Source organism: Corvus cornix, chromosome Z (assembly GCF_000738735.6).
Source record: "Corvus cornix cornix isolate S_Up_H32 chromosome Z, ASM73873v5, whole genome shotgun sequence".
NCBI lineage: Eukaryota > Metazoa > Chordata > Aves > Passeriformes > Corvidae > Corvus > Corvus cornix.
Genome location: NC_046357.1, coordinates 49933939 through 49956576, shown reverse-complemented (window position 1 = coordinate 49956576; position 22638 = coordinate 49933939). Strand labels below are relative to the sequence as shown.

Below are 22638 nucleotides of genomic sequence, written 5' to 3'. Positions count from 1 at the left end.
CTGATCTAAATGATGAACATTGCATTTATTTGTATTTTTTAAAGGAAAAGGATAAATCATCATAGAAACAACAGAACCAGGAAACAAGGTAGAACAGTCTGGTTTTATTACCATATGTAATCAAGAGCTTTTATTTCCCATCTCTCCTCCTTTTTCTTTTTCTTTCCTGCCTTTTTTTTTTTTTCTTTTACAACCGACATTAAGTTGTGAATCATATGTTAGGGGGATGTGGAAATGAAGGGAAACTGGTGACATCACAATACTTTACAACTTTACAACAAATGAGAGTCTGAATTTGTTGCATCTACCAGTGTATAGCAAGGGTGGAAAGCAAAGGCACACATAGGTTCATGAACCCCTCAAAACAGAGGGTGGAAGGGAACTGGGGTTGGGAAAGGATGAAAACAAAAGACCCACCGAATACAAAATGAACATTTCGAGGTCAACCCAGTAACTGCGCTGTATGTTGTGAAGGCAGGTCGCTGCACAAGCTGTTGCCATGATTATCCATCTCTATATTTTGGGAGAACGCTTTGAGGGATAATATCAAGGGAACCCTGCTTCAGGGGCTTGGAGCTTGGTAAAAACATTGTTAGTTGGTTCTTTTTAAAAAAAAAAACCTTGCTACCTACTGTTTTCAAAGGGTTTTCAGTTTGTTTTTATTAAAACAACAACATTGCTTTGGATACAGATCTATCTACTCCAGTCTGCATAGTTCACTACGGGTGAACAAAACTGTTTCATAAAAGAAGCCATGATGAAATGAAAGAACATGCAAGCACCCTTGTTACACACTTTGGTGTAGACCATCCAGACTTTATATATACCATCTATAAGCTAGTGGACTTAAAGTCTGTCTTTTCAATCATTCAGAAACAGAACCAAAACCCTGAAAAACAAATGGAAGTATAAAATTTTAAAAAACAAATTGAAACAGAAACAACCACCTTACTCAAACATACTGTTCAGTAGATATATATATATATATATATATAAAAAGCTTAGAAGCGATCCCCATCATTTTTCTACAGTATGTTGACACAGTTATTGTAACAGATTAAAAACACAGCTACGTTTTTGCATAAACTGAAAGACTGGAAAGGAACTTACACGCCTGCGCACACACACACGCACAAACCTGTGCGTGCGCACACTCCCACGCTAGCTACATGCACAGTCACACCAAAGAAACAAAAGAAAAAAACCCCACGTTTTTCCCCAAAGAAGTATATGCAGCATCCTTCTGGAGCAGCAGGTAGCTACAGCAGGAGCCTGCCTGCCTGTCCTAGCTCCATGTGCCCTGCATGCTGCAGGATGTGCGGCTGGGCTTTCTGCAGGGCTTGGCCCCTCTCACCAGTGCTGTCCCCTGCCAGGGGACATACCAGCTCCATGGACAAGGGTGTTAGTCATTTTCCTGCTGCCAGTGAGAATGATCTCCACGCTGACATGCTGTAAAGGGGGAGCGGGAGGTGGGGGAAGGCAGAACCCCCAGCATGGTGCCTTGGGAGCATCACTGCCTGTGGATGGTTTAGAGAGAGGACTTGGCACAGCTAGAAAGTCAAATTGGAGGGTATGGTGCTAGCCTAATTTCTTTAGGGATGTGGGGTTACGACAATAACCACCACATTCTTCTTTCAATGTCTTTACTCCAGTTTTTGAAGGGGCTTGGAGGAGGAAGGATCAATAAATATTTGCATTACTCAAAGGGGAAAAAGAAAAAGGTTTTACATACTACAGCTCACAAATATACACAACTGAGGGTGTAAGGCACAAATTTACATGTGGAAGAAAACAGGCTATTCACAGATATATTCCCACGAAAAACCCGTGTGATAAGACCATAATTTATGCATGGTAACAGCCGGCATATTAGCTAGTTCACACTGTTTGAGGATTTTGTTTGCCGTCTCACATGCAAGGTGAAATGAGATGGCACATCACAAGCTGGTGCCTTCACAGAAAGTATTAGCTACTGACAAAGCCATGTTGATAGCAATGGTGCACAGATGTGCAGCTTTTAAGTTTCGCTTGCAGTTGCTTTAGAAGTTATGAACTCGCGGTATTTGTTGCTGTCTTAGGTCAGAGGCCCAGCCAGCTAATTAGCTGAGAGACTTAAATAGATATCCCCTTTTTTTTTCAGCTAACCAGGCAGTCCAGGCACAAAGTTCAGAAATCCAGCTCCAACTAATCTAACTCAGTGAATTTCTTGGAAAAATAAAAGAGTTCTAATTACTCCAGTTAATGGGTTTCACGTTAAATAGGTATAACTTTCAAGGTACTTCTCTGAAAAGCTGCTCATGGGATGATAATGCAGGTCAGTTCCTTAGGAAAAACAAAAGTTGAACAATAAATAAGAGGAGTTACTCATGTTAACAGTCACATGTTATTCATTAAAAGAGAAGGGTAGCAGAAACCTATGTTGTAGTTTGCCCAACCTGGCATTTAACTGCTGTGACCAAATGGCTGTAACACTGAAGGGCATCATTTCACAGTACCTGCTAGTAGTAAACTTCTGCCATTGTTAAGTCAGAGTTAGCTTTATCAATTGGTTTTTTTTCTTTTTTTTTCTTCCTTCTTTTTTTAAAATTTTTTTTTCTTTTTTTACGTTTGTGTGTTTTTTACATTTGTTTTGCTTTTCAGAGCACTCTTTCCCAGTTCAGGAATGCACTGTGCAGTTGGGGGCAGGGGGTGAAATGTCACAGTCATTTTCACCTGTGTGCTTTTGGCTCAATGTTTGTGATGGAGGATTAGTCTTTTGAGCAAAGAACTGGCAGGTTGTAGGGGTGAATCCTGCAATTACAAACCTTCAACCATGGGTCATATGGCTCGGGTTTAAAAAAATATTCCACTTTTCCCAGAGAGCAGAAATCCAACACATCTTCAGCTTGCAACAACTATCTTCTCAGAGGAGCGAGTGATAACAGTTGCAGAACACTGGCTTCCAAGGGCAACTTCTGTGTAATTGCCATCCTCCTCCCGCTCCCCCTCCCCCCTCTGATTATGTACATGCATCGTTGGGCTTCATGGATGTGGAAAGCGGAGCAAAGGAAGGTTTGGGAGGTACGTCTGGCTTTAGCGAGGGCGTGCGTTTCAAGCCTGACCTCGTCAGTGAGTTGTAGGCAGTGAGACTTGGCTGCCGGGATACAGTCACAGCCTGTGCCTGAGCAGCGTGGACCTGTATGGAGTCCACTCGCTGCGGGGCCGGCGGTGGGTTGTCACCCCGGCTGAAGCTCTGATTGCGGGAGAGGTGGGACGAGTTGGAGGAGTTAGTGTTGTTTCTTTTGAGGGTTGATGCCTGATGACTTCTCGTGAGGGAGTTTGTGGGGTAGCTTCTCTTGTAGTCCACGTTGTAAGCAGAAGAGTGCATCTCCAGCCGCTTGCTCAGGCCGCTCTGTGACAGCGAGGCACCCGGGGGCCCCAGGGATGCCTCCCGCTGGGGGACTTTCGGTGGCATGCTGTCAAGATTTTCCACCAGGTTAACTCCGTGGCTGGGGCTTTTGCTGCTGAGGTGGTCCTTGATAGTTTTGTACTCAAGGGTGGCATTCTGGTCCTCCACAGACATCTGAGCCCCATCGCTCATTTTTGGCTGGTCAACATACTCATGCTGGTAACCTTGCTGGGCTATGGGCAGGACCACAACACTGGGGATGTGGCTGGGAGAAGCCCTGAGCGGTAGGTCAGTTGGGATCACTGGTGATGCCATTGAGGGGATATCTTTTGTGCAGGCATTGATGAGGTTCTGGTTTCTCTCCCATTCCCTACTGCCTCGGCTGGGCTTTCTCTTCTGTTGCAGGGTTGGGGTGGACTCAGGGGTTGGCAGGGCAGCCAGGTCCAGATGGTGCTGGTCAGCTTTGATTAGCATCTTGGCAGTGCTGCCTGGGGTAGTCAGCTTGCCATTGTGCATCAGAGGTGTGAGGATAGCTTCAGGCTTTGGCTCCTTGGACTGAGCATCCCCAAAGAGGCCACTGAGCTTGGAAACACTGCTCATGGAGCCACGGCGGGAGTGGGTCAGCTCCTTCTCCTTCCTCTGCACAGCAGCCATGTCTCTGCGGCGGTGGTCGCAGATGCAGTACACTATGATTCCCGAAAAGACGGCCCCCATGACAAAAGCAAGAATAACAGCAATGGCCAACAGGGTGACTGGCACCAGCTGATCATGACCTTTCAGGTAACTCTCGCGAATCACTCCTGCAATAGACAGCATACAGTGGTTAAACAAACTAAGGACGAATGAGGAGCGGGGAGGTGGGGGAGGCTACTTATCATTAACTACTTTATTCAAAGGCATGCCCCTGGGAGGTTGGTTTGTGTTTTGCAGGGTGATTTTGTTTATCAGCTTGCTGATAAAATTTGGAGACATACTGTACCTGCCAGCTACATCTTCCATGTGCAGCCTTCAGCTTTCAGTACAGCTTTCAGATCTGGAGCTGAAGACTACAAAGTTCAGGAAGGGAAAGGGAATTCACTTGCAGGACAAATACAATTGGTTTGAAATCCTGGCCCTGGGCAATTCACACTGACTTCAGCAGATCAGAGCTATTAGCTCTCCTCCTCTGACATATTGCTCATTGCTGACCTTCCTCTTTCTGATCTCACCTAGGCTAATACCATCTTATTTTTGTAAGTAATCATCTTATTTATGGTAAGTAATTCTCATTGAAAAGCCTTTAAAGGGAGGAGAGGAGATAGAACCTCAGCGAATACCAGAGAAGTGTATTCCACATTGTTTAAGGCTTCTTTCTCTCTCTTCATTCTGTTTTCTCTGTCATGTGTTTTATAAGTCAGTGTCACATGCCTGAGCTTCAGAAGGATGCTTGAGTAACTATGAAAGAGCAGAGTGTTGAAATTTATTGAGCCTGCTAGATGACTGTCCTTGCTATTTTAATTTTAAAAGCTCTCTCTTTTCTGAACACATGAATAGGTTGACCTCTGTGCTGAAGCCTATGCTTTCTTTTCTAAAACACCTGACTGAGTGCCTTATCCTATGGTTCTGTGCTGTGGTCAGAGGTCACTGTCAAATCCCACTTGGCCATCCAAGCACCACTGTCTGAGGAAGTGTCTTTGGCAGAGTGCACCTCCTCCATCTGAAGTCCCTAATGCAGCATTAATGAATACTCTGAATTTCTGAAGAAAGTCAGTTTTTTTCTGTTATAGGCACCAGGCCAGCAGCACTAATGAAACACAAGCAAAAAGCCTGTAGTATGTTTTTTTTCATTTCTGGTTTTGTTCTTACTGCTTACAAGGAGCAGCCACAGTTTGACAAGGAACTAAAGGAACATCTCTCCCATCTCTTCTTCCAGAGAGGGCCCGAGTGCCAGGGGATTAAAAGCTCCACAGGGGATTAAAAGCTCAAAGGAAATGTAATACTTGTCCTTATTACAGAAGAGACAGCAAGGCAGAGAATACAACTCCAAGGCTCTCACAAGACTTTATGAAGACACAAAACTTTCACATTGTAAATCAACTTCTAAAATAAGGTCTTTTCATATGTTTTGTACAGAAGGTATTTACAATGCAGAATTAGAACCAAAATACCTCTCACCAAACTATCTTAAAAGAATACTTAAAAGTTGCCACTATCTCACAGAAGCCTTTGTTAAGTATTCTGGATAGATATAGTATTGTTCACATTTTTCTGTTCCAAGTTAACTGCAGCATTTAGGTGGAAAAGGGATATTTGTTTACAAGAGATGAACTTCATATATAAAAGCAAAACAGCTCCTGAAATCATAAGCACCTGCATGTGACATCACAGCTGGGTGCCACAGAAATTATTGTGCTACGACAACACAAAGGATTATGATTTCACAAGGAGAATAAATAGCAAGAGCAGATGATCACTTAAGAAAATAAGAATCCGGCATTCATATAAATATCCTAATAGTAAAATGTAAAGGCAGGAAAGTAAAACTCAGAAAACAACATAAAATTAGAAACAATCTTCAAATTAAGTGTTTCTAAGAGAACCCTTTTTTAAAGCCCAGCAGCTTCTTCAAAGGCAGATTCTACTATTCTTTGTCATCAGCACTTAACAAGCAGCAGTAAAACCTAGTTCTGTAATTTAAATCCACGTACAAAATTGCTATATGTAGAAGCACAGTCTAGTGGTTACAGCACAGTCAGCAGGAACTATATTTCACTGCAAACGTGTTGGTCTCCTGTGGTCCTTCACCTGCTGATATTCACATGCCAGACTCTGCAGCATTTTGAGGCCAAATTTACTTAAACTTGTAAAACTGTTTGCAGTGATTAACTGGAGAATCAGATACAGTCTTAAATGGATGGGAAGAATGGTCACAAAGTTAAGAAAGGCTTTGCCTTAAAAATCTGATTTAATAGATTTCTATGCAGAGACTTCTCAGGCATGTCCCTTTGAGCACTTGTCCAATGTGTCTTGCATGGAAAAAACTCAAAATCCCTGCTCAGTGCCTACCTAAGGGTGTAAGTACCTACAGTCAAAGCCAGCATGGGTCCGTGAAAGGAAAGTCATATCTTACTATCGTATCTTACTTTTTTCACTGAAAGGGTGGTCAGTCATTCAAACAAGCTCCTATGGAAGTGGTGGAATGATCATCCCTGAAAGTGTTCAAAAAGCATGTTAATGTGCCACTTGGGAACATGGTTTAGAAGAGATCATGGTGGTGCTAGGTTAAAGGTTGAACTTGATCTCAGAGGTCTTTTCCAACCTAAATTGTTCTATGATACTATGATTCTAACATTCTTTTATATATAGGCTGGCAGCAAGATGCTGGAGTGCAGCCCTGTGGGAAGGGAAATGGCATTTTTGGTTTATGGTAAGCTCAATATGACTCAACTATGTGCCCTGGTGGAAGAAAGGGCCAACCATATACAAATATTGGAATGTGCCCAGAGGAGTACAACAGAACTGGGGAAAAGACTACAGGGCATCAGTGATGAGGAATGGCTGAAAATACATATTTTTTTCAGCTTAGAGGAGACCTCATTGCTATCTAAAACTTCCTCATGATGAGGAGTGGAGGGGAAAGTGCTGCTCCCTCTCTCAGGTATCTGGTGATAGGATGAAAGGGAATACCTCAAAACTCATGTCCATGCCTGACATTTCCTACTGGCTGAGGGAAACTTCAAGTTCTGCACTCTCAGTCTTTTGCTTTAGGCTAAGTCCTACTCTGTCAGTGATAGCCTTCAGCACAAAACTGCATCACTGCATACAAAAGCAATGTGAAATCTTCAGTTTTAGGTTATCAATAAGTATCAAAACATTAGCACTCACATTACAAAATTGCTACACAGTCCAGACTGAGTGACCCTTTGTGCTCATGAAAGGGGTAGTTGAAATGAAGTGCACCCTGCAGATGTTTTATACACAGAAATTTATGACTGTCTTAAAACAGCCTGATTCCAGCTATTTCCCCTTGAACTCAAACCTTTCTGATGTTTATTACGTTTTCTACACTAAAAGATATTTAACATTAGTGGCTTTGCTCTAGGCAGGCAGATCTTCTCTGGACACAGTGTCAGGTTAATATATAGTTTATTTTTTATCAGGGATCGCTTCCATGTGTCATTAGTTATGCAAGCAATCCCACTAACTTAAATGTAAATAAAATAAAATAGGCAAGATTTGACCCTGCATCAATGTCTGTGGAATAGGTAAAACCAAGCAATAAAAAAGTAGGAGAAATGCTCAGCATCCTACTGTCATGACCACAGGGTGGGTGGGGGTGGTCTGGAATTTAATATGATATAGGCTGATAATGGTGGTTGTTGTCTATCAACATATTCAAACCTTAACATCAGCAGTAACTGCCTGCACAGTCTGGGATGAGTAAGGAAGTGTGTGATCCCAATCATGTCAAGTTTGAGGGGAACTTACAGACTTCATTGTGTGTGCTTTTACTTATCCTGCAATTCTTAAAGAACCGCACAGTCCACATGGCAAGTCCAGCATCCTTCATTTGCACTCATTATTCAAGGAATTAAAATGAATGGAAAAAATAATCAGAAAAATCTAGGGTCTACGTTTTTGAAAGACAAGTAAAGTATTTGGACTCCCAGCTTTGAGGAAATACTTGCTATTAAAAAATCTTACAGCTATTTATTATCTGACATAGTTTTAAGACATTATGTACTGGAAAACTGACTGGCCTGGCTTCATAGAACCAGACTGTAAAATATGTCTGATATAAGTATCATCATATTGTACTTATTTAATAATACAGTTATTATTCTAAATTAAATACTTTTAAAGTGTTATGTCTAAACTTTCCTGTTTGCAACATATCATTTACAAAACTGAAAAGACTTTGCTTATTTCATTTTAAGTGGTCTGAATCCATACTCCTGACTATTTTCTCTAGTGTATGGAGACCTATCACTTTGGGTAACAACAAACTATTCTTTTGAAAGGGATAGTTTTGACAGAAATACCTATATAAACATTGTACTCCAGAGACGTGTGATGGTAAAAATAAATCAAACCCAAAAATGTTACAAAGACATAGATGACATCAAATATGTGCACCTCCAAAGATCGTATCTTACATGTCATGTCACTAATGCCACAAATATGCTGACACTGACCTCTCTGAAGTCTTCCATTTAAGTCAAGCTCTCTCCCTTACAAATCACAGCTGAGCTTACAACTTCAGGGTCTTCCTCCCTGTGATGAAGTATTACTTCTGGCTACTAAAAGAGCCAGTCTAGTCACCTGATATTCTCCCTTTTCCATGGCTATTCCGATTCCCATAGACAACCTGATCCTTCCACCTCCATTAACTTTCTGTAATTTCATCCCACATCCTTTTGTCTGCATCTCCTAACATTGCCATTCATTTTCTCAGTCAGTATACCCTGTGCTGTAGCAGTCTGGAACACGCAAGCAAAATCACCTCTTCTTACTCATCTAATGAAAGAGAAGACCTGATATGGTATTGTGTTATTCTGCTATGCATAATTAATTCCTTCTTCCAGCAGAGCTTCTAGGTAAGGTACACAGTTTGGGCTGGCTGGTTGGTAAAGAAGACATTTAGAAGAATGTTTTCAGACCTCCAAAGTGATTCAATTCTGAAATGAGCTAGTGTGTGTACAAATCACAAGTAGAGCACTGATCTAACTAAAGGTAGTTGGGGAATGACCAAGGAGACATTACATTTTATGTCAATAATACTTATTCTTTTGTTAAAGTTCTGGAAGATGTGAAAAGCAGACTTGTGGAATGTCTCTGGGTAAAAATAATACAGAAAAGACCAGAGGTTATACAAAGATATAGGTCACTTGTATGCTAGATTATCATAAGCAAGAAGGTGAGCCTCCTTCTTTTCACCAATTAACAAAAGTATTCAGGCTTTTGGACAGTACATATGCTAAAAAAAACAAGTTAAAAAGCAAGATGTGCAGAGTGCTGAAAAGAGTACTGTATGAAGATGCTGATGAAGCTATTCTGGAGATGCTCTGCTCCTTCTAATTCTAATAGGAAAGAAGTTCCAAGGGCAGAAATGTAATTAAGATGAAATAATCACAAAGGAATAGAGTTCATAATTCTAAGGAATACATGGCATGTGCATAACTTGTGCATAATAAGAATAATGAATATCAACATAAAAAACTTCATTAAAGGAGGATAGATAAGGGAAGACATGGAGAATGAATTATTTACTCCTTTTCCTGCTGCAATTTTCAACAAAAATTCCCACTCTGATCTGCGATCAGAAATGTAACAAAGTTAGGGAGTAAGTGTTGACCATGATAGAGAAAAGAAGTAAACCTATTTAAATAATACACATTTTTGAATTGTCTTAAGAAATTTGTCCCAAACTGCTTAACTAGCCAAAGCAATTTCTAGACACAGTAAGGTATCTTGGACAACACTGGAGGAAGTACAAGCATAAAGAGCCCTGGAAAAGGACAAGTATATTACATGCCTTTGTGAATAGCCAAAGGGTGGACCCAACCAAACACAGACCTGCCAGCACAATCTTTAGAATGGAGATGACACTAGTACAAGTAATAAAACAATCAATTTCAAAGTAATTAAGAAGGAAAAAAAAAGGAAAGCAATTTTTCCAATAGTAAATTCCATTAAAAAAGACAGATTTCCTTGCTTGGCAGGATAAATGGCTTACTTTTTGTGGGGAAGGAGTAAGTATGATAGCCTTTGACTTCTCTAAAGTCTTTGACTTATCTTCTTAGAAGTAAATGAAAGCGAGCTACAACCTGCTAAAAAGCTGCAGTTGCACAGTGCTGACCAAAGGTTTCCCTGGAAAGAGATCTGAAGTAAGGTGTCTGTCTCAGGAGAACAGCAATTAACAGAAATCTGCAGAAAGGACACCTCCACTCCAGAGGCCCAGCAAAAGCTGTGTCCTTTTAGCACGTGCAGCATAAAAAGAAACATCTCATGATGAAGGCACATTTCCTTGTCTCACCTGCGATACCTGTGTGACAGGAATGGCAGAATATCAAGAAAAGCCCCACAATCACAATCCTTTCAGTTCTGGCGTATGCTTTGCAGTGAGTACAAACTGAAATTCCAGCTTGTAATCCTCACAACTGGTCGATGAATGAAAACAAACAGCAAATGACTTCCAAGTTTGAATAGCTTGATGGGAAGCTGTTTTAGTGATACAAGAGTTTGGATGCTACCTTCTTCCACAACTAGGCTGAAGTTGGTGAGGATAACTCAAAGGACAGAGCCATATCTGGTCTGCCACTGCAAGTTCCGGTGCGTGAATAACAGCTACCTGTCCTGAAAAGTAACACCTTTCAGTCTGAGCACTGCAGTTTGCTGTAGTGTGGAGACAAAGAAATGATTTATGGCTGGGAGCAGTGTACCCTGAGCAATGAGAAGACCACATGCCACGTGCACCACGATCGCTTTGTGATCAGATCTGCAGGGAGCTGTCACTGTCTGTCTTTCCAAAGTTGCCTGTAACAGTTGGTAAAGTAATAACCCAAAATGGTGATACACATGAAACTTGAAACACTGAAGTGGGAAATGAAGAATGATGTTTTGGGAGGGAAATGAGGGAATAACTATCAGGAAATAAGGTAATATTTATCTCCTGACCACATATTAAGAGCAGTTGAGGAGTGAGTGCCATTGCTGTGTTAAATGTCACCTCTCTAAATGGGAATGAGCCCACTTCTATCTCCAACAGCTACAAAATCACTTGAGACTTTCCACAGAACAAGTCATTGTTACAGAAAGGCATAATGATTTCTTTACTATTGTTATTTAAGGGAAAACTCAGCAGTTAATTTCATTCTTCAGTACAAGCTTCTCTGTCAGATGTACATCTCCCTCTCCTTAGGCTTGCAAGAAACACTGGTAAAAAAACTCATTATGAATGGAGGTTTTTATGGGCTTCAGAATACCTTTTAAAAATACCACTGAATAGGTTTTCAACTTGTGTCTCTAGTTGTTAGAAATGTGTTTACAGGTAGTCTCATGCTGCTTGAAGGCTATTTCGGACTGGTAAATCCCTGCAGGTATTAACAAGCTTTCTTCCCCTTTTTTAACTAGCAATAATAGTTTTTAAAAAATAAAAAAAACCAAAAACAAAAACAAAAAAAACAAACAAAAAAACCAAACAAAAAAAACCCCAGACAAATTTAGACTGAACTCTGAGATTTCAGTGACAAAAAAATAGAGGAATGACCAAAGTCTACCCTGCACTTCTGAGATCTTATCTCATGTTTTCCCGAAGGAATAATTTCAAGATTTGACATAAACCAACCACACTATTATCCCAATGATTTGGTGTTTAAAATAATTGCTTTGTTGTAAACAGTAGCAAGGCTTTTTCTTCATCTTTGTCCTGGCTGCAAGGACTCATTGTGCTGACTCAGTGCAACACTACCCAGTACCCATTTTTCTGGACTCTTGGTGTCACCAGCTAGAAAAAACCCAGCTCAAACATTCATAGTTAAAGCTGCTGGAAAATGCTTTTCCCCTGCCTTCCCTCTCAGTAAAACTATATTGTTGACTTGTAAAGGTCTGCAACTCTTAAGTTTTGCATGACTGTGTTGAGAAGAGCAATCCATCTCCTCTCTTATGCCACTCTAGGGCTCTGAAAGTCAGTTGCCTGAGCTAGTAGTCTGAGGTATCCAGCAAAGAAAAAGTGGGTGCATGCAGTTGGAGAGAGAATGAATTTGTTAAAGAAAAAACCTTCAGCTACAAGAAACCTGGGGATCATTGGAAGTGTGAAGAGAAATCATACTTCAGAACTATGAAAACAAAATCAGTATATATAATGTAACTGAAGTAACATGCAACAAAGCCCTGGAAAAGATCTAAGCAATCTGATCAGCTATAGTGGCCTCTGTTAGGGTTTTCTGGCCCCTTATCAGACCTATTTCAGAAACAATCCCTCCAAGACAGGTTTATCAGCTGATCTTTAACAGTGGTTTAATTTCTCCTTTCAGCTGGTTCATCGTTATATCATTTCTCTCCACTTTCCACGAATGACTGCCAACATGACTCTCTATAGAAAAAAAGATGGTTTTCAAAAAGAAGGGAGATCAACATGTCCATATGAGATAACTTGTGACTCTTGCAGCAACATTTTCAGAACGGATTTCAATTATCTGTTTATAGTTCGATTATGACCCTGCAATCCAATTTTTCTGCATGCCACAGTGGCCATACAAAACTCACATCATGGCCTTTTGAATTCACACTTGTGAATTTTGAAACAAGAGATTATTATAGATGGAGATTACAAAATCTGAACCAGAAAATTCATGCTCAGGTAACTTCCACCCACACTGGAGTGAAGGGGAGGCAAGACCTGAAAAAGACTGGAATAGCCAGCTCTTAAACCTTTTTAAAGTGTGTTACTTCTGACTTGTAAATGAACCAGTTTATTAAGTTTGCAGGTATGGGAGAAGGTTTGTTTGACACAACCTCCTGCATATGTAATATAACAAAGGTCATTACAGTCCTGAAGCCAGCCCAATTTTGTTTGTCCCAGAGGCTAAGCTCAGGGCCAGCTCTTTCAGTAGAAAGCATTTGACAACCTTTCTCCCACTGGCAGGTGGTACGCAGTGGCTGATCATTTTGAACTTTCCTGATTTCAGTACTTTCCTTCACCTCTCACCCTTTCCCACTGAGTGATGATAATTTTAGATGCCTTTGCACGATGGAGAGTAAGCAGACACATCAGGTCGTTTAAAAAAAAAATCACAGGCGTTCACAGTAGTTAAAAACAAGATGTATAAAATCCAAATGTCAAGGAAAATTAATTCTTTTGTAGCTTGTCTTGGCAGAGACAAACTTTATGCTGCTTTGCATCTTAAAACACAAATTTCCTTTAAAGTCTGCAGCATTTCCTCTAATGACGTAAGAAACCTCAGTGCACATTCTGGGACCTTTCTACTATGCCTGGGATAAGCTTAAACACATACAGCTGCTCTTTATTAGCTTACTTCAGGGGATCTTTCACAGCTGGGTTAAAATAGATTTACATATGTTTGGCTGCATATGCATGATTTCAGGGCTCCAGAGAAGTTGTTGTAGCCTGCAAAGTGAATCTCTAATCTTCACAGTTCCCATTTCACTGCATGGAGCTCCTCTGATGGCACAGAACAAGTGTGTGTTTCTTTTTTTTCCGTTTTTTTTTCCTTTTCCTGATGCAGGCATTATGTATTCTGAGCAGCCCAGTGCCTTTCTGGAAGCAGTTTTTATGAACAGTGTCAAGGAAAAAGAAGCTGTCGCTGAGAAATTCTGTGGCTTTTCCTCTCCTTTTATACAGCCTGTTTTGAACTATGGCCTTTCTGCACAACAGGAAAAAGTAAAGCTTGCAGAATGTCAACATAGGCAGCTCTGCTTAGCAGGCTGAAGCTCAAAGCAGCCTTATGGTAGAATTTGGGTTAAATTTCAAATACTGCATATAATCTAAAAGCAAAAATTGTTTCCTCGTCAGCTCTGATCTTCTTTAAAGACACAAAAATGTAAATGCTAATTTTGAGCTAGTGGTGCAAATGAACACATCACAGCTGAACAAACAAAAGAGTAATCTATTAAACATTTAAAGACAAATAGTAAGACAGTACCCTATATTTCCTATTCCCTGAGGCCCCTGGAAATCATAACTAAATCGTTGAACAACTATGCGACCAAGCCAACAGTGTTTATTCATGCACATAGACTGTGTTTCTTAGGGACAGTCCTTCTGCCCACAGCTGGGCTGCTGGAGCATGTCAGGAACGTGGCTGGATCCCTTGTTAGCTCTGCCTTTGTACAGAGGGAGGACGAAACCTCTTGTGTCATTAAAATGCCATCATTGTATATTGCATGACAGAAAGCAAACACTGTGGATTAACTCTTCATTTCTCCTCCACTCATGAATACAGCAGGTGTAGTCAAAAGGCCTAGACTTCAGAAGTAAAACATGCCCCTGCCAGGGATACTGAGAAGACTGCTTCTTCCAGGAAGACTTGCAGGTGTTGTAGGCAAAAAATAGATTATACATGTCACTAGGTTTACCATTTCCCTTTGTACTTGCAGTCCCATTGCCTCATCTGCCTTTGAATACATTAAGTGACTGAGGAATTGTGATGAGTTTGAAACACTGGCTGTAACAGTTAGCAAGACTAATTTTACTGTTAGTTCTTCTTCGATATCTTACTACTCTTCAAGTATAAATATCAGAACCCTTCTTTCCTCTGTTACATTAATTCAAATCCATAGTATGTCCAGTAAAGCAAGCATAGTTACTCCAGCCACATCCTGAGGTAAAAGATAGCATTTCCCTGATGGACTTCACGTCTGGATGCTGCTATGATCTCACTTAATTTTCTTAATTTACCTAATTTTCTTAATTTCCAGTGGTACCTTCTTTCATGCATTTTTCTGTCTTATTTATAGTTCTCTGCTTTTTTGTAAACCTAATTATTTTTACCACCTCCCTACCTTGCAGATGCTGTGTGTACATTAATACTTTAATGCCATAATCTCACTGATGTTTCCTGTGTACATTTTTTAACATGCTCAGTAATTACTATGGCCAGTCTGCTTCCCTGAATGAGGTGAAAGTGCAGCTTTATCTCAGAGGACATACTTCGGCAAGCAGATGCCTGCCCCAGCTCCATTAAAGCTGTCCTGAGTCCAGCAGTAATCTAACTATGGTAGTGTGGGTAAACAAGTGTCCTCTCCAACCTACATTCAAATCCCATACAGACACCCTCTCAATTGTCCAGCAGCAGGCCAGGCAGACATACCTGTCTGCTTTACCAAACATCTCACAAACAGCAGTGTTGCTGCAAATAACAACTTCCCCGGCCTTCCAATCAGTTCTGGTACTGGGTCAAATTTAACTTTACTAGAGTAATTTGTCCAGTTTCTGCTCATGCTCTTACGTCAACCCAGCATTTTCCAGTGCTGCAGGAAAACCAGGGAGCTTACACAGCTAGTTAGTCAACATGAAGGTAGCTCCTGTAACAAGGAACATGACTGGCTTTTTCACATTTGTAGACTAGCTCTCAAGACATGTTTACTGATCTACAGATACACAGACTTCCACATAAGAGGTTAAAACCTCATTTCTTTTCCTAGCATTGGAACCCTATCAATTTTTATCATGATCTCTTTTCACTTGGTGACATATAGTTATTCTCCTCTTTTCTAAACACAGTGTAGGTGAGATCAAAACTTTCAGGGAAGCACAGCTGATGTTATCAAGTTGTCTTGCCATGAGCAAGTAGAGATAAACTCTACTGTCTTTCCAGGTCTTGATGCTGGGTATATGAAAGTAGCTGCTGATTTGATATTAGTAATTTAGTTCAATGAGTGTGAACTTCACACTGAGATACGAAAAAAACCCTGTGTACACGAAATTAATTGGTCTTACTGGATGAGTACCTCAGGACCTTGCCTGTTGCTGGTCATATTTAGCCAAAAAACATATAAAGTGCTGCAGAACTGTAAGATTTCTTTAACTGAATAGAGACCCCTGTTTTGCGGAAATAAAGCTGAATGCTGTCTGTAAAAAAAGAGCAGTGCTCTGTATGTTCCTTGTTATGAGCCATGATTGCACAAACCTCTGGGCAGGCTGTGGTGAATGCAGGGGGTTCAGTGTGGACAGCAGGCAGATGAATGGACAGAGGGCACTCCTGCACCGTGCCCTCCTTTGAGAGGCTCATTCAGCAGTGACTACACATGGAGAATTGCTGAACTGTTTGATGGGAGCTATAAGCTGGTAGCAGGAATTAAATTTCTCTAGCAACCATGGGCTCAATGTCACTACTGATGGCCTTTTCTGCACCACTTGGTAAGGTCACGTCCTTAAAAAGTGGGCATCCTTAAAAACCAGCAGTACTCAGTGTCCACCCAACATTGTGGCTGCTGTCGCACTCATCCTGCTTGCTTCCAAACAGGAACTCAGTATTGATTTAAGAATAAAAATACACCTATTTAAAGAATAAGAAAACACCTAGAATATATGCGCTTCTAGAAAGACTTTTGGAATTATTTCAAATGAAGGCTTTGGTCAGATGTTTCTTCACAAGCCTAAATTGTCTGTCTGTGCTGGTACTGTTTGCGTTCAGCAACTGCAGATCTTTCAGGCTCTCCAAAAATACCCCTCTGTCTCTTTCTACAAGAACATGATAGTGGATAGCAGTAGCTTTGTAGGGCTTAAAAAATGTGCCTGCTTTCCCCCTAACCTCCTTTTTTTATATAACAGCTACTCTTTTATTTTCTACCACAATTGTGGGTAAGATGGGATGGAACATGAACAAGATGGCATATTATTGACAGCATCCAGCTGGTGTTATTTTCCAATTAAAAAATCCTTGATGGGCATATGAAGAACTGTCTAAGTTATGCCCAATTGTGACAATGCTATCAAGCTGCACCTTCAGCTAAGATTTTATTTCACAGAAGATAAGCAATCTTTGGTTGCTGGTAGAAGAACAACAGTTTAATATCCTGGCTAACATAAAGTTGGTGATGAATGTGCTGTTAGCCATTTCCAAATGTTTGCTGTATTGTATAGCTGTGCCAGAAATGCTTCTTAATGCTTCCTGAGAAACTACTCTATAAACTGCCCTAAGCCCTTCTAATGCCATTGGAACTGTTAAAATATGCTTCAGCAGGGACCCTGACTTACTTTGCTCTGCTGGAGCAGGGAGAGCTGTTAGACTATCAGCTGGTGGTTTAAGAACACCAATGCTCAGTGTACACAGAATTGTTTGTGTATTTAGTTGCCTAACTGTGACAAGTCTCTTCTGGGCATGAGGGACTGAGATTTTAAAAAAAAACCTTACAGCTTTGCCAACAAAACTCTTTTTTTTGCTCACAGGGATGTTAGGATGCACATTCTTGATACAATGGTAAATTTGCACTATCTGCTTCAAAACTTCTCAATAGAGTGCCCTTAAGACACTTTTTTGGCAACATGAGAATAACAACATATCTTTTCCCTATCCTCTCTCTCAGCTACTGGCACAATCTTAGTACATGATTAAAGTCTAGCAAAAGTAATAGCAATGGTAACTGGATATCGGAGACTATAGTGCCTCACTAAATGAGTTTGAAGGAACACCTGCCTAAATACCTGACTAAACGAAGGAAATTCAGAGGAACAACTGCTTTCCAGACAAAATGGCATTTGTTATCTGTACTTAATGTTCAATAAAACTGAGATTGCAAAACCTAAATTATGCCTCTCCAGGTTTTTCATTTTTTAATTAACTACATCCTGTTGATCAGTAAGCACCAGCCCATGTTGACACAAAGAATTAAGCGTGCCTTTTTTACAGTCAAAGAAAACTAATAAAAATGGAAAAGTTATTTGGGATGCTTCCTACATAATTAAAGAGATGTTGATAACCATTAACTAGAAGTTAATGTGTATGAGAAAAATGTAGGTGGTGCTTCTTACAGGGCAAGTAATTAAACAGTTGACTGTTTACAGACCATATTAAAAGTGCTCTGAACCAGGACTGTGAATGTTTAGGTCACTGTAAAATTACTACATTACATCTGAGCTATTAATTAATACACTTTTTGAAACTAGGCACATCCTATATGAGAAAAATGAATTATTCAAGTATCTTTAACAGCATATTGACATTTTAATTGTACACTGGCATAAACAACATTAAAAGGTGCTTTAAATGTCTTTCAGCTACTAGGTTTTCTGCTATTAAATCCCTTTGAACGCAAAGCAGTTTCAAAAATGTCTTGTTTAAAGGGCTAGACTGCGCTCTCAATTCAGCATCTTTATATGGCACAACATCAATATAAACATCACAAAAATGAAATTGGGTGTTACTCAACATCCTGTCCACCAACTATGCTTTGCTATTTCTAGATAGAGTAGTGGCTCTGTGGAGCAAGCACACCCTACAGCGAGTTCCCAGCTCTTGATAAATATGTCAGTGCTACAAAGGTCACACAGGAGCACGAGGCAGTCTGTGTTCCTCCACTGAGCTATCCTCTCCGGGTGACAGTGGATGAATGCAGCTGGGGATCTGGCCCCTCACACAATAGCTCTAGTGCCCTGAAACCTGAGCAGCTGCCTTGACAAATTAGGCGTGGCCTCTTTTATTGAAAAAGCACATCAGGGTCCTGGGGCAATGACAGCTTTCCCCTCTTTTAGTAAGTCAAGCTCGTACTGCTCATTGCAGCCTGGAAACGGATAGCCTGACTTGAAATCTATGCAGGTGGACAATTACAGGTCAAGGATACCTGCTGTTTCCAGAAGCCACACTTGACATTTGATGATATCTATTTTAAAATTCACCATTCTTTTATCTGTAGGATCTACTAATTTGGGAGCAGAGAAGCTCTGTTTTCATAACCAGGGGTTGCACATCAACACAACCTCTTCTGTTATCAATGATGTAATTTTTTTTTTTGGCTACTAAACAGCAAATGGCTCTTGGTTCTAATCTTGCCACTCAACATTTCCAGTTCTGCTAGTTAAATCTGAAATCTGTACTGTTAGTGAAACGTAGAAATGTTTTGAGTTCTGAAAATGTTAAGTGAGTGCACCAGTGCTGAAGTATAGGCATTTCTTTAAGTGTGGCACAGGCAGTTGGTGTGTGCTGGAATATACCCCACCATTATTTTGATTTCCTCATCCTTCCCTGTCTTTTGCAGTTAAATTTGTTCCTTTCCTTACACTTTCAGATGGCTGCTATAGAAAATCTGTGACGAAATGAGCTGTAGCTTTCCTTATATAAAGTTTGAAATGAAGACTTAGTCACAAAGAAGGCACACTGAATCACTGCCCCGTACTCTATTATAACCCCATGTTTGACTAAAATTGGCTTAAGGATGTGGCCCTGCTCAGGGACTTAGCTCCTGACATCTTTATTGAATGCCTTGTCTCTGCTCTGTCTCTTAACTCTTGTTCTCAGGGAAACTTAGAAAAACATCAGAAAAACAAGTCTGAAGAAAGTCTGTTGTCAGAAACATCCTTCCAGCATTCTTATTTCATGAATTTTATATACAATTTCCATTTTATTAATTAGCATCTACTTTTCTACTGTCACTGTTTGAACTTGAGGATGTTATCTGAGATGATTAGCTGTCTTTAGCCCTGGGAGCAAACAGCTCATACATGCAAGACAGAACAGAAGAAGGATCAATGTCATTTCTCTGGACAAGCCTGGTGTGTTCCCTTAATCCTGACTGCACAGCCCTCCTGGTGCGTGTCACAGGATACCAGTGATTCCAGTGTGGTGAGATCATCAATCTTCTGGCATGTTTGTGAGTTATTAGACTGGTCTAGTGACTTAGGTATCTGGCCACTAAAAACTATGCTGGGAAATTTGGTCCCACATAACTACTAACAATGGCTTTCTGGTGTTTATCTGATACAGTGCTGAAACAGTGCTCCACAGTAGGTATGCTGGGATTAGTTTATGAGACATTCAGTTCCTGGACAAGTTGCTCATTAGAGGCATTTTAGGCAAATATAGGGTTGGTTGTTTGTTCTAAAAAAAATATTTTTTTAAAAATTTCAACTAAGCAACCAGTATATAAATAAGGCCTCCCTCTGGAAACAGGGATGTTTACAATAAGCTGAGGCTAATTTACTTAAGAACATTTCAGAAAAAAATCTATGGATTTTTGTTTAGTACAGACTCATCCAACCAACCTCTGTTTTCATCCTAATGGGAAAAGTCGGTACGTTTTAATCTAGATGTGGCTCTATACAAGTTTAAATGGACTATGTCATCTTGTCTACGTAAAATCACTTTGTGAACCACTACAGCTCTGAGTAACCACACCTCTCACTCCAAATCTCAGCCACATGCTACAGAATCATAGACAAAATCAGAGCAAATTCTCTACTCCCTTTCTCACAACATTCTTTTACTAGACTATGGGCAGAAGACTTAAAAGTATAGTAAATGAAGGATCTGGTCTGATTCAATCTTAATTGTTTCCTCAGCGCTTGAAACTTAGTGATCTGCAAAGTACTTGTAATTGTTTTATGTTTGTGCATACAATGGTTTGAGATATGGGAATGAATAGCAGTGTTTGCATAGTTTCCCCCAGAAGCACATGCTTTGGGTGAATACATCTCTTCCCAATCCCATCCTTCTCCCACAAGCCTTACACTTGTTTCAGCATCAATCAGTTCCTTCTGACCGTGTCAGGATGATGTCACCGATGAAATACAGAGTATTTGCTTCACCTTGACACCTTGAAAGTCCAAGCCCTTCCACTCAGACCTGCAAATACTGACTCAAAACCTAAGTTTTGACATATTTTGTGCCACTTTAATTCCTCATCTGATTTATTACATAATGCCAACAAGATAATAACATTCCTCTGTTTTCTCTGACATAGAAACTGCTTTGAATCTTTTAGATCCTGGTACATATTACCATATAAAAATATTTTTTTGTAAAAATATACTCTGCAAATGTACTTCTTGGTGCAAAACTCAGCTCTCCTGTGATGAATATTAATTGTTTAACTTATGCAAAAAAAAAAAAGAAGAAATTTATGCAAAAAAAAAAGTCTGAAGCTTTGTTTTGCCACAGATTTTTTTCCCCACTCATTTCATGTCTACTTGTAAAGTATCTTGTTATATCAGCACTTTACATTCTTTATCATAACTGTACCTGAAGTTTCTTATAATTTTGTCTCACTGCAGCAGAATCTGCCTGAACATTTGCAGACTCTCCAGAGACAAGCATTGTCAGCACTTGGCAAATCTTTCAAGTAGTGATAATCACAGTAAAATTTAGTAACACTGCCACTTGTGTACAATATGAAGTATCTTCTGGAGGCAGGTTTTAAAAGGCACAGCTCTTGGGCTCCCCAAGAGCACAGCCCTCTCCAAATAGAGGAGTTGACTATTGCTAATGATTTACCAGAGAAAGAGCTGCAGTAATTAATAATAATAATACAGATTATACATTCTATAAAATAATAGGTGCTACCAGATACTGTCTCTAAAGCAGCACTCCTGATATCCAAATAAACTAGCAACTCTTAACTCTGTAAACTGTGTTCATCACGTCCCACTTCTAATCAGTTTTTTACATTTGTTACATGGATATCAACAAAAGCCTTGTTAAGGAAAGGAGATACCACCTCACAATCTTTCCCTAATGAGTGCTGAGACAAGTAAGAATACAAGCATTAAAGACTGCTAAGCACTACAATTTTGTCGTTCAGTGCCCAGCTCAGCCACTTCCATCTGAATGCTGTGAAGAAGGAGCTGTAGCAGAGCCACAAAATCATAACCTGAATTTTCAACCAATTTATCAAAACTGTGATTAAAAGGCAGGTTCTAGGCAATTAGGGAATAAATGAGAAAACCGAGCTGTTGGCTACATTTGCACTAATGAACCCTGTACTAGAGAAGCATGAGGCATTTCTGAATGGAGGCAGGAAGGACAGAAGGCAGCAGAGAAGGGCAGCAGGGTAGTGAGAGACAGGGCCAGCTACTCTTGAAGAAAATCACTTTGTTTTCTTCATGGAGGCCTGTCGAACAGCCATACATCTCTACTCCCCCCTTTGTTAGTAGGACGACTACAGAGGGACGCAGCACTACGGCACTACTGGGGTGTAGAGGGTAAAGCCTTGGAGTGCTCCACAGCAGGAGCTTCATGACTCCGACTGCGGAGGGAGGAAGACCAAGTACAATGGCAGCAGGGGGGAGGGTTAGACAGCAAGGTTAGGGAAACTGTTTCAACAAAGGTGAGAAACACACAATTAAATTAACACTAAAACACAGCAAGAAAGAAAACAAAACATAAACATACTCTAGAACATGTGCTGTTCTTTTGGCTTTTTTTTTGGTTTGGTTTGATTTAGTTTTCTGGGGAGATGGGAGGAGAATAGGAAAGAGGGTTGTAACTTGCCAAATCAGAGCTTTTTTTTTTTTTTGCCTGCAATAGAAAGGGCAGATTCCTTAATGGCCAAAATGAAAATGCCAGTGGGATGGCAATGCACAATTCCCACTCTATGGGTTGCACTACACATTTTCATCTTGGCAAGAAATGTGATGTAGTTCAGAAACAACAGTCCCAGAGTATATTTAGCTACTAAAGCTGTGGCACACAAATGTCACATTCCCATGAGTCAACCCTTTTAAAGAACCCCGTCTTCACACCCCCACAGATATTCCCCAAGATGCCTGCACTGAATTAAAAGTGAAGCATATGGATGGATGTGACATCATCAAAGCA

General features: G+C 40.3%; 1 protein-coding gene across 6 annotated transcripts in view; it reads right to left on the bottom strand.

The window, feature by feature from the left end:
• SEMA6A (semaphorin 6A) overlaps positions 1–22638 on the bottom strand; it is a 129238-nt gene that overhangs the window by 10164 nt on the left and 96436 nt on the right. For 5 of the 6 annotated variants that reach the window (XM_039566540.1, XM_039566541.1, XM_039566542.1 and 2 more), the window contains one exon: positions 85–4188. The exons of the other annotated variant lie outside the window; for it this stretch is intronic. In XM_039566540.1, the coding sequence (XP_039422474.1) occupies positions 2999–4188 (1190 nt within the window). In that variant the 3' untranslated portion in view covers positions 85–2998. Of the gene's footprint in view, positions 1–84; positions 4189–22638 lie in introns of those variants that run through there. 6 annotated transcript variants of the gene reach the window in all.